The following is a 13,495-nucleotide window of genomic DNA, read 5'->3' as shown; positions in this document are numbered from 1 at the left end:
ACACTCAAAAATTATTTTGTTAGTTTAATTGGTGTTCAACAGTGTGTGGCTTATTTTAACACCCTGTTACAACTAACCCCGCTGTGTCATGTTTTCCCCAAAACTGGCTAACAGTCTCTGTGTTTTTTACACCTTTCAAAATTGATCTTTTAGCCTAGAAGACTGTAATCAAAACAATATAAGATTTTACTTACATACTTTCACTGTTTTTTTTTTTAAATAAAAAAAATTTGTGTATAATAAAAAAATACTTTTATGCTGCAAAAATAGTTTCTCCTGTGTTCTCATCCAAATCTGCCGAAATTTTCCAATAATTGTCAGGAAGATGTCTGCCGACACTGTGGTGAAAACCTCGGAAGCATGCCGTGGTTAACTCTGAGCAAATATCTTAAAACTCTGTGTTACATTTTACCCTGCGTTACTTTGTGCCCCACGCTCCCTTATTTAACTCAAAATTTACTGGAAATGTATTCTACTCATTTGAAAAGAGTCTTGAACTCAGTGTTGCTGTGTGAAGCTGCTGATAATGTTTGTGGAAATGTTTTCTCTGCTAAAATTTTAGGAGATCGTGTTTTACTTTAACTTCTTTTAATGATGTGAGTGAGGTCACTGTAGTTTTGTGTTTCTCTTCAGTAATACTGCTAGCAAGGGTTCATCATTAATGCTCAATCAAAGTAATTATCTTATTACTTCAACTTAAATGGAGTAAGTTCACAGTACTCATATAGATTAGTTTTTGAACTTAAATGGTTTGTAGCAATCGGTTTCCTCAAACTGATTTGAGTTGCCTTAACTTATTGGGTTTTACAGTACTCAATTGGTTTGAGCTCTCTTCATTTATTGGGTTTTACTGTGCTCAAATTCTTTCATGTACTCAAATAGATTAAATTCACAGTACTCATTAGAATTTGTTTTTTTTTTACTTAAATGGTTTATGAAACTAGTTTCCTCCAAACGGTTTGAGTTACCTTAACTTATTGGGTTTTACAATGTAGAAAACAATAGCTGAAGTATTTAAAAAAAAAAAATTTTATGAGAACAAAACTTCACAAACAATATAGAGACACACTGTATCACACAACAATGGATTCACAAGCAGATCTGTTTATTCTGACCAGGAGTTACTTAACACTAAATATCTCCATAGACATGATCATACATTACGGAAGTCATAATATATGCACCAATGACCTATAGATTTTCATGCATAACCATATCATAAATCCCACAGACACTGATCAGAAACCAATAGAAATGATCAAATCTCTAAACATAAAAGCTATTACTCAAACAGCTGTGGTGTTGAAATAGTGGGAAGGCAACTGTGGGAGGATTTACAGGCCAGATCTGCTGTCAGATCCCCTCAGATGATTGTATATTGCATAAAGAGTAGATTTGTCATATATTAAACAGTTACCCGCTGACACAAGAGTTTACAGTATGCCATTTTGTTCCTGAGATGAAACACTTAGCTGAGAATAATAACAAAAGTTGGATGGATGCCTGATAAAAACATACAGATACAAATACTACAAGCACACAATATTATACTGAAAACTATATGGAAATCAGCTGCATGGTGAATATATTATCTACGTGCATGACTGTGGCAAAAGTTGTGCAATGCTATGAACCAATCAATAAACTTTTCAGAAAATGCTGTTATGTTTTATAGCCAATGCGTGTTGAAATTTTAATAAGACTATATTTGTCAAAATAGTTCTCGCAGTTTGTATAGAAAATAATCATTACTTGCTAAATATTTTGTTTAAATTAACTTAATTGGTCGATAAATGTAGCAAACAAAAAAAATAAGATGTTAAAAAGATTAATTCCTTTTCAAAAATTAAATATCTCAGTTAAAATCTCTCAGAAAATATATCATAATTTGTTTGTTTTGTTTTTGAAAAGCATATCTTTCTGTCTCCACCACCAGAAAATGCAGAGGTATGTAGGTTTATGTCCAGTTTGTCATTCGGTGATCCGGAAGACACAAAACAAACACTGTTGAAGCAGCATCACTCAAACACGTGCTAAGTCATCGGCTGGTTTAAATAGCCAAGTCTTCGGAACAGAATCTCAAAAATCTCAGCGATACAGAGGAGTATGGTGATGATAGTGAAGGTGTACATTGCGCTGAGGAAGATGGTCTTCTCGAAGTGTTCAGGGACCATGCACTTTGAGACGTTGAGGATCTTTCCGAGGCCGGTGACATCGCACATGAAAATAGGATCAACCAGGAAACCAAAAAGGTGGCTCTGAAGCCAAAACGCTAAGACTTCCAGAATTATTCTCAACAGGACAGAGATGATGTAGAAGACTGTAGACATCGGCCGCTGAAGGATCTCCTCCTGGTCTATATTCTTACAGGCAGCATAAAGATGAAACACTGCTCCAGGTACCAAGACAGTAACTAGCTGCAACGCCCAGAAAACCTGCAAGAAATTACATTTTAGGTTACTTTGCAGTATTAAAGTTTGTTTCTTTTTTATTTAAGTTGGCCGTTTTGCCAACTGATATGGCTTTTATTCAAGTTTCCACCAAAAATATTACAAGAGATTATCACAACGCAGCTTCAAGCCACATTCACACTACGAGCGACTCGCAGTGGCAAATCGACAAGCGACCGTTCACTTCAACAGAGACTGAGCGACTTCCGGCGACCTCTGTCTACACCATAGATATTTACATAAGAGTCGCCTACCCTGTTGTTGTCTATTGGAAGGAATGCACCAACAGAGCCGCCATTTTAGTACAGGTTAGCGCTCCTTTGAAATGAATGCAGGACCCTGGTGCCGTGGAGGACTGTGGCCATCCAGAGCCAGAGATATACACAAATATGCATATATCTATGATCGGGAGTTTTCCCGGTGGTCATTATGCGAATATTTTTTTAATCATGAAAATTATCATTTTGCATAACTTTTCCACATCGATGGATAAGTGACCGCACGGGCATTCCTGACAAAGAGCGTGTGTTTGTGTGCATGGAAATCCCTGTTAAATTTTTATGTAATACGTGTCTTGAAACACACCCACTTTCCTGCATTCACTTCTCATTCTAACGGAGGGAGTGATTCGTTTGTGAATGAATCTCCGTTATGAACAACTCGTTCACTTAGCCGACAATAATACAAGTTTCTGGCACCGCAGCATCATGTTTTCATATTTCATTTACATTTTTTGCAAATTTTATTCAACAAAACCAGCATAATCCTAGTATTTAATGCGAATCGATGCTACTTTGCCTTATGGAGAGTGCTGTAGGTAACTGTATTATCATCAATAACGTTACTTGTTTAGCATAAAAGTTCATAACATACATAAACGTAAAAATGAAATCTTAACTATGAAATGTTCTGCCTTTGTGTTTTTTTTTTGGTTTTCTTTGTTTGCTCGTTACTACACCCGTAAGCAGCAGTGCAAAAGTCCAGCAACTTCCAGATTGGCACACTGTCTTGAATAGTGCGGTTCAATGACTTTTTTCCTGGGAGCACTGTACAAATGTGGTGGCGCTATTGACGCATGCTCAGGGTCCGTATGTGATATGTATTCTATATATCTATGTGCCTACACAAGCCACAGCGACTGCTGGGTGTGTCAAGCGACGAGACAAAGTTGAGAATCCTTCAACTTTATGCAAATGAAGAGCGAATTTCTTGAGCGACAGCGAATAAGAGCACCAGTAGAGAGCTACTCTAGCCGCCTTTCCACTGCACACGACATTTGGACACGACTTATGGAATACGCCCCCTTGTGGCTGTCACACAGAATATTCAGTTTTGTCAAGCACCATGGGAGAGAAGCTGTTCTCACTGTGTCTGAAATAATGGAGTGCAGAAGCAAGAGGCTTTATTCTCTGTGTGTTCACCATGGTTGAATGAATGAATACTAGAAACTCATAGACCACTAAAAATTTTGGAGGGAATGTGGAGGCAACATTTAAAATATAACTTTTTAATACTTATTTATGAATAGAAATGTTTTTTTTTTAATTTAGACTTATTTCTGATAAAAAAAAATAAAGAAAAAAATATTACTCATCTCGCATGCACAGACCTGCTTGGACAACACTGGAATGCATCGTATTCGGTAAGCCGGTTGCATGCGGTCTATTCGAAGGAGTTCAAATATTTCAATGTATCCGCAGCTCAAATCGGATCCGAATATTTACGCATACAGAAAAATGGAAATGAATGACTTCCGGTATGTCACTTGTCATTTGTTGTGTGCAGTGGAAAGGTGGTTACAGACCTGCGTTTGCAGCAAGTCGCCACCTAGAGCGACAGGCAGCTACAAAGTCGCCGCTAGAGTGAATGAGGCATCAATTAGCTTGTCTGAGATAGAGCTTTACATAGCATTCTTAATTTTGGGGTTTTAAAATTTTTCTTTAAAATAGCGTACAGTAGAAAAGAGTAACAAATTACCTCAGTTAAACGGCGGACAACAAAAGTGCTTTTAAAAAATAACAGAAATTTTATTTGATTGTACATTCACAACAACAATATAAACTATAAATACTAAATCTAAATTAGAATCCACAACAATGCACAATAAAGCTCTGTGTATTGTATGCGTGTGGGGCATTTTTTTGTGGTTATGGTTATACGGTTATGGTTATTGGTGTATAAGAGGCTTTTTATTTAAATTCTGACTTTTTTTCTTATAACCATAATCTTTGGTGCACTAGCATTTAGTGTGGACACTACTACAGTTACCGGTTTTAGGCTGCATTTACACTGCAGATCTTGATGGTCAAGTTTTATTGAGATTTATTGTTGGTGATTTAATGTGTTGGATCAACTGGGTAGCTTTACATAAAGGAAAATTAAGACCTGTGTAAAATGATTTAAGACCTACAAGTTAATATTTCAGTGACTGTTTAAGGCTTAAAATTTTAGTTTTTGACATTTTTAAAGACTTTTTAAGACCCCGCGGACACCCTGTATGAGGTGTTTCCGTCAAAAATACACATCATATTCAAATTATGCTTAGTATTTTAAATTTGTTTACAGTGTGAATGCTATGCAAGCCAGGTCTAAATGTATAATTTCAGTTTAATCCAGACTAAAAGAACCAAGTGAACCAAACTACAAGTGTGACAACTGTCACATCACCAGCACGTAATGAATCAGGAACAATTCTTTTCCAAAAAACGTCTTTGGTTCTAAATATTTCATAAATCCACATTTAAAAACACTTTAAGCTGCATTTCTTGATTGTATTATAAAAGTAGATTATTAAATCCAAATTCTTTAATGCACTTTTACCTGAGGTGTTATAGGCCTGAACTGGTTGTAACAGTAAAGGTTTAATTCCCTTTTGTCCGGATCACAGCTGAAATGCAGGGCCTCATTGCCGTAGACAGCGAATCCAAGGACTCCAAGAAAAAAGGTACGCACAGAGCCAAAAAACAGCGTGTGGAACTGGCCTATCACTGTCGGAGGCCTGAGCTGAAATATGCAACAAAGAGATCTTAACATGCATATGAAAGTCCAGACATGATGCATCCACTGAAAACAGATAAGGTAAACTGCATACTTACACATCCTTCATAAAAGTTTTTGATGTAATTTAATGACATAATTTGGCTTCATAACTTGACATCATTCTGTGATTGCTCGTCACCATTATTGCCAGGCTTCTGGCCTCGGACAGTGGCAGAAAGCAGCTCTGAACCTCCAAATGACCTTTCACTTTAGAAACCCCTTGTCAGTGCATTCTCTTTTATCCACACCAATTTACTCACTCAGTGCAAAAAACAAAAAAAGCAACAAAACAAAGGCCACGGGACATGTGGTCAGCCCATAGGCTAATCCCTGTTCAACACAGTCAGCGAAAAAAAACAACTCTTGCATCTCACAATAGAGCACAGCAAACATGACAATTACAACAAAATGCACTTGTATAACCGGGAAAATCACATAATTGAAACAATTAACATAACAAATTAATTCCTAATTCATATCATAATTGTCTATAATTCATAATTTTAAGAGCCAACTGAAGTTAAGACAGCAAAAAGGGGTCTTTAATAAACCAATGAAAGATGGTTGGGTGATTTTAATTACACCAGACAACCATAACTTCTATTTATGTATTCAGCTGTACAAAAAAAATATGTATTTCTTGCACATATCTAAATATTCCATTAGATATGTCAGATAGAGTAAAACCTAATAAGCCCCCCTACAGGTTTCTCTAGACTTCCCTGAAATGTTTTCTCTGCAAAACTACAGCACAGCTAAAGTTCACACGGCAATAAAAATTTCACAAACGATAAATGGTCCATTAAAAGTCCACACACCAACCGTAATCCAGGCGGAGTGTTGTTCATCCCCCTTCCTAATCAGAACCGAGGTCCTGCTCTCATGTCACTGCGTCCCGAGGGAAAAACAGACCTGCTGGAAAAGCAGCATGTTGGGGGCGCCTTTCTGACGGCAAGCTTTTTCGACTAATAAACCAAAGGGCCAACAGACAGGCAAGACATCAAAGAAACGTAGCAAAGAATAGATCATTATGGCCACAGTGATGCTAATTACCGAAATAAGAGTGCGGGGTCTCCCTGTCATACGGTCATTGCGCACGTGGTGCACACGCAAGCATAGCTGTCAGTCAAAGTGATGCTTCATGTATGACCACGCTTGATTGTTTTGTTTGCTCGCTGGCATAATGAAGGACTCCGTTATACGAGTTTTAATAGTAGTATGATGCCGTTTAATAAATGTTACATTTTGGGAGAAGTTCTGATACCGATAAAAAATTCAATTCAAGGGGGGTGTAAACAAAAACAATGGTATTTTCTGTTTTACAATTTTAATTTATAAAGCTTCCGAGAATCCAAAACGAGCCACATATTGATAAATAATGTTATGACAGCTGTTTTAACATTAAGTTATGATTGAATTGCCTCTTGTTACAGTTACATAGCACACATAGCAAGGAAATGTTCATGGGCCAGTGGCATCACCACATTGAAATTGTCTATAGCGCTTTTAAAATGTAGATTGTGTCAAAGCAGCTAAAAGAAGTTCTAGTAAATTTAAACGGTGTCAGTCCAGTTTTCAGTTCAGTGTAATTAAATTTCACTGCTTGAAGAAGGCACAAACCCATCGGTGCGCATCTCCAAACCAAGTCCCGAACCAAGCAAGCCAGTGGCGACGAAAGTGAAGCGAAAAAAGTCTAAAAATATACTGTTACATTTTTAAGAGCATTATTATCTTCTACTTTCTGCATTTATTTGATCAGGCATTAACAATTTAGTTTGAGTAAACAAATTTTCTCTTAATTTATTTTATAATAGATTGTATTCATTTATTGATAAAACGGAATCTTAAGCATCATTACAGTCTTCAGTGGAAAAAATACAGTGTTCAGTGTCACATGATCATTCCAAAAAAAGAGAAAAAAAAAACATAATTAATATTAATATATATCCTAATATATATTTTTTGAAAATTCATAATATATGTCTCAAAAACATGTTATTCATCAAGGTTCAACTTTTAAAACTAATATATTTTACACAGTGAGAGTAAAACAATACTGCACATATATGCTTTAAAATGTATTAGAAAAAAACGAGTGGTTTCATCTTTTCATAAAAATGAGAACCGTTACACAAAGAGACCACCAATGCATTTAGATGTTCACATAAAAAAATAGCATCACACAGCCAGGCACAGCATTGTTATATGGTGTTTCCATCACAAAATACACATTAAAACATGTAATAACTCTTTAAAAGCTTTTTATTCATCATGTATGCATTAAGCTAATTAAAAGTGACATTTAATACATTTTACAAATTGACAGTATGTATATACATATAAACATATATGCTTCCACAATCACTGGCCACTTTATTAGGTACACCCACTCGTTAACGCAAATTCTAATCAGTCAATCACATGACAGCAACTCAATAATTTAGGCAATTAGACAAGGTCAAGATGATCTGCTGCAGTCCAAACTGTGCATCACAATAGGGAAGAAAGTTGATTTAAGTGACTGAGCGAGGCATAGTTGTTGGTGCCAGACGTGCTGATCTGAGTATTTCAGAAACTGCTGATCTACTGGAATTTTAACGCACAACCATCTCAAGGGTTTACAGAGAATGGTCCGAAAAAGAGAACATATCCAGTGAGCGGCAGTTCTCTTGCCACAAATGTCTTGTTGATGCCAGAGGTCAGAGGAGAATGGCCAGACTGGTTTGAGTTGATAAAAAGGCAACAGTAACTCAAATAACCACTCGTTACAACCGAGGTATGCAGAAGAGCATCTCTGAATGCACAACTTGTCAAACCTTGAGGCGGATGGGCTAAAGCAGCAGAAGACCACACCGGGTACCACTCCTGTCAGCTAAGAACAGGAAACTGAGGCTACAATTCGCACAGGCTCACCAAAATTACACCATAGAAGATTGGAAAAACGTTGCCTCATCTGATGAGTCTTGATTTCTGCTGCCACATTCAGAGGGTAGGGTCAGAATTTGCCCTCAACAAAATGAAAGCATGGATCCATCTTGCCTTGTATCAACTATTCAGGCTGGTGGTGGTGGTGTAATGGTGTGGGGGATAATTTCTTGCCATACTTTGGGCTTATTAGTACCAACTGAGAATCATGTCAATGCCACAGCCTACCTGAGTATTGTTGCTGACCATGTCCATTCCTTTATGACCACAGTGTACCCATCTTCGGATGTCTACTTCCAACAGGATAACGCATAAAACGCAAATCATCTCAGACTGGTTTCTTGAACATGACAGTGAGATCATTGTACTTTAATGGCCCCCACAGTCACCAGAACTCAATCCAATAGAGCACCTTTGGGATGTGGTGGAACGGGAAATTCGCTTCATGGATGTGCAGCTGACAAATCTGCAGCAACTGCGTGATGCTATCATGTCAATATGAACCAAAATTTCTGAGGAATATTTCCAGTACCTTGTTGAATCTATGCCACGAAGGATTAAGGCAGTTTTGAAGGCAAAAGGGGGTCCAACGTGGTGCTAGTGAGGTGTACCTAATAAAGTGGCCGGTGAGTGTATATAACATATACTTTCTGAAGGAACACGTGACACTGAAAACGGCAGCATTTGTTACATTGCATACATGACCGCTGCCTTGATAAGTAGATGAGATTAAGAATAAACAAATCTGTGTCTTTGAACCAGCTAACATTCATTCATTCATTCATTTTCTTTTCGGCTTAGCCCCTTTATTAATCTGGGGTCACCACAGCGGAATGAACTGCCAATTTATCCAGCATATGTTTTATGCAGCAGATGCCCTTCCAGCTGTAACCCATTACTGGGAAACATCCATTCACACGCATTCACACTCATACACTACGGAATAATTTTAGGTTACCCAATTCACATACAGCGCATGTCTTTGGACTTGTGGGGGAAACCGGAGCACCCAGAGAAAACCCACGTGAACACGGGGAGAACATGCAAACTCCACACAGAAATGCCAACTGACCCAGCCGAGGCTCGAACCAGCGACCTTCTTGCTGTGAGGTGACATCGCTACCCACTCCGTCACCGCGTCGCCCCATCAGCTAACGTCACTGAAAATAAAAACACAATTATTTTTTTTCTTTTAAAATCGGACAGTAAATCAATTAGTTCTCTCTCACATTTAGCTGATTTTTTAAACTTAAGGAGTATTTCTATTTTGATATGTGTTCAGTTTTGAATTAAAAGTAATTTCTTCAAATTTAAATGGTGAAGAAAATCTCCTGAAAAGGCTGGATCCTTGAAAAAAGAAAGAAAGAAAGAAAGAAAGAAAGAAAGCAATAAAGACATTTCGGTCGTGACAGCCATGTACTTCACTGCTGGTTTTACTGCAGATAATGGTTAAGGATATCTGCTAGAGGCTAAACTCGCAGAAACATAGTTCAGTGACATTCTACTATAATTAGATTCTTTTTGTCTCTGAATTATTAACACAGTTGCTTCAAGAGCGTCATGAATACCAGCAGATGTCACTAAATCAGCATATGACATTACCACATGCAACTGTGTCAGTGGCTTATTAGCTAGCAGTTTTGTCTATTACCATGGGCCACATTTGTGTTGTGGTAAACACACCCAATTAGAACAGAAAACAGAAACGATTGCGTTTCCGAATCCCGGATGTGAGTCAATAACACGTCAAAATGAATGGGATGGTTGTCTTATTCAGGTGTGCAAGGCTTTGTTGATTATCCATTGGATGATCTTAATCAAAGCAAAACCAGTAAAAGTTGTCAAAACACCCAATCTTTTCAGAATAAGTTGAATTCAGTGTTTTAAAATGAGGCTCCTGAGAGTTAAAATTTTGGTATTCAACATTAAGGCGCAAGGACAAGCTGTGCAGACCAAAAGCAAGGAATAAGACAGGCCTGTGATAAATTGGTTCTGTGACCAAGGCCAAAAGAAAATCCGATTTCAAGATCTGTCTGGACAAGGAACCTTTGTCATCAGCACTTAATGCATAAATGTCTCTTTGTGATGCCTGTTTATTTTACCCCTACATGGATGAAAAAGCTAAGGTAATAAATGGTTAGAATGATAATAATAAAAAAACAATCTCAAGTGACACACAGAAGCAAGTCTTTTCGTGTTTTAAACATTTTTTTTTTTTTGCAAGTGACTGGAGCATTTCTTTTCCCCTACATGTTTTCTTAGCTATCCAGACCCAGTTGGTTTTCTGATTACGTATTTATTGCAACTCTTTCGCCAGTAAATCCCCTTGCGAGTCATAGAAGGAGCATGAAAGCGCTGAACTCTGATAAGGGAGAGCGTGGGGACAAAAGCTGCACCTGACGAGTCCAAAATACACACAATCCTAGTTCACGCTATACTGATGTATGGCTGTAGCTCATGGACAACATCATTCTTTCAGATATGGAGCTTCAGAGGTTTAATTTTACACGTACACTTTCAAAACAGGACGTGAATGTTGTTAATAATATTTTAGAGACATGAAATCTGCGTGCACTTTTTTGGAATTAGAGGAGGAATCAATAAAACATCTGTTTTTTGACACATATACCCAGATGTTTTGGTTTGATATCTTATATTTAAACTTACAAAATTTAAAATTCAGTTTTCTTGTAAAGATATTTTTTGACATAAAATAATAATAAAACTTTGGAGGAAAATGTGTTTATTAATTTAATGATTATACAGTGCATGCGGTAAGTATTCATAGCTCTTCGCTTTTTCCAAAAAAAATTTTGTTACAGCCTTATTCCAAAATGGATTAAATTCATTTATTTCCACAAAATTCTACACACAACGGCCCATAAAGACAATGTGGAAAAAGAGTTTTTGAAATTGTTGCAAATTTATTAAAAATAAAAAACCTGAAAAATTACATGTACATAAGTATTCACAGCCTTTGCTCAATACTTTGTTGATGCACCTTTGGCAGCAATTACAGCCTCAAGTCTTTTTGAATATGATGCCACAAGATTGGCACACCTGTCTTTGGGAATTTTTGCCCATTCCTCTTTGCAGTACCTCTCAAGATCTATCAGGTTGGATGGGAAGCGATGGTATACAGCCATTTTCAGATTTCTTCAGAGATGTTCAATAGGATTTAGGTCTGGGCTCTGGCTGGGTCACTCAAGGACATTCACCAAGTTGTGAAGTCACTCCGTTGATATTTTATCTATGTGCTTTGGGTCATTGTCATGCTGAGGTCACGCCCCAGTCTGAGGTCAAGAGCACTCTGAAGCAGGTTTTCATTCAGGATGTCTCTATACATTGCTGCATTCATCTTTCCAGTATTTTTTTCATGGTAGACAGATAGACAGATAGATAGACATACATACAGACACACAGACAGATGGACAGACAGACATATAGATGGATGGATGGATAGATGGATGGATAGAGAGATTGATAGATAGACAGACAGGCAGATAAACAGACAGACAGACAGACAGACAGACAGACATATGGGTGGATGGATGGATGGATGGATGGATGGATGGATGGATGGATGGATGGATGGATGGATGGATGGATGGATGGATGGATGGATGGATGGATGGATGGATAGATAGATAGATAGATAGATAGACAGACAGACAGACAGAGCATAACTGGCTTGCTCTGCAACGCTACACACACTTAAGTGATGATTCCTATGGCAAGCCAGTTTAACATTCAGAGACACTTTCACTTTTTTAATCGCTACACAAAAACTAGATGCTGAATTTCAGTGAATTTTCAGGTGATATTTATTTTGATTGTGTACTAAAATATCACTAATTTAAAATAGCCATAAGTAGTTTAAATGTTCCACAATTAGGTCATAAACATAAGGTAGATTTTTGTCTCAATTGTACCCATATAGAGTACAGTTGAAACAGTGCCAAGGTACAGACTAGAGTAAAATCAACCCAAATAGTGAGTCACAGTCAATTGAGAAAAAAAAAAAAAACACAAATAAAAGATAACCTAACTGGAGTATTGATTTATACGAAAATATAGCCTTTCCATGTTTACAACTTTCTGTTGCTTTGTGAATCTTTCTTGCAGGGGTGGATTTAGTGATTTTGGGGCGCTAAGAAATTCCAGCCATAAGGGCCAAGTCCTGAAATGCACCCTTTTAACTTTTATTTAATATTTATTTATATTGCAGTTTTTTTATATCACTCAATTTTCTTTTCAACATTTTAACCTCTTAGCCAGCAATAATGCAATCTCTAAATTTCATTGATTAGTTTTCTTAAAATAAATTTACAACTAAGTATAATAAATATTTTTTTATATAAAATTGACTGCTGGACTGCTCCATGATGGATATTTTATTTTGTAATATTATTATTATTACACAACATTACTATAATAATATTATATACACTGTAAAACCCAACAGTCAACTTTATCAAATGAAATGAGTGCAGTTAACTCAAAATTGACTGAAAGTTAATTCTACTCATTTGAAAAGAGTTTTGAGCTCAGTGTTGAAAGTAATGAGTTACTTTCTCGAGTTACTACTCGAGTTACTTACTGAGTTAAATACCTCATTAGTTCAACTTAAATGGAGTAAGGTCACGGTACTCATAAAGCTTAATTTTTTTAATCAAACGGTTTGTTGCAATCGGTTTCCTCAAACGGTTTGAGTTGATTGGGTTTTACAGTACTCAGTTGGTTCTCTTCATTTGTTGGGTTTTACTGTGCTCAAATTGCTTCGTTTACTCAAATGGATTAAATTCACAGTACTCATTAGGATTAGTTTTTAACTTAAATGGTTTGTTGCAATCAGTTTCCTCAGTTTGAGTTGCCTTCACTTTTTGGGTTTTACAGAGTATGATTGTATTAAATGATATTTAATTACAATAAAAATGTATTTGTTTAACTTTCACCAAACGAAATACGGTAGAAAATGACGTTATATGTTGTTTGTAGGTATAATTTATTTCTAGATATTTATTGGGGGCCCACAGATTTCCTGGAACCCTAAGCGGCCGCTTATCTCGCTTATTGGTTAA

General features: G+C 36.8%; 1 protein-coding gene across 1 annotated transcript; it reads right to left on the bottom strand.

Moving 5' to 3' along the window:
- Positions 1-1,970: 1,970 nt before the first annotated feature.
- gje1a (gap junction protein epsilon 1a) lies at positions 1,971-5,584 on the bottom strand. The gene is made up of 3 exons (XM_056480571.1): positions 5,546-5,584; positions 5,271-5,453; positions 1,971-2,435 (listed from the first exon to the last, which is right to left on the bottom strand). Exons 1-3 carry the CDS (start codon positions 5,582-5,584, stop codon positions 2,034-2,036), a joined length of 624 nt encoding a protein of 207 aa, XP_056336546.1. The 3' UTR covers positions 1,971-2,033.
- Between the last annotated feature and the right edge of the window lie 7,911 nt (positions 5,585-13,495).

This window comes from Danio aesculapii, chromosome 20 (assembly GCF_903798145.1).
Source record: "Danio aesculapii chromosome 20, fDanAes4.1, whole genome shotgun sequence".
In the NCBI taxonomy this organism is placed as follows: domain Eukaryota; kingdom Metazoa; phylum Chordata; class Actinopteri; order Cypriniformes; family Danionidae; genus Danio; species Danio aesculapii.
This window is presented reverse-complemented; position numbering and strand designations above follow the sequence as displayed.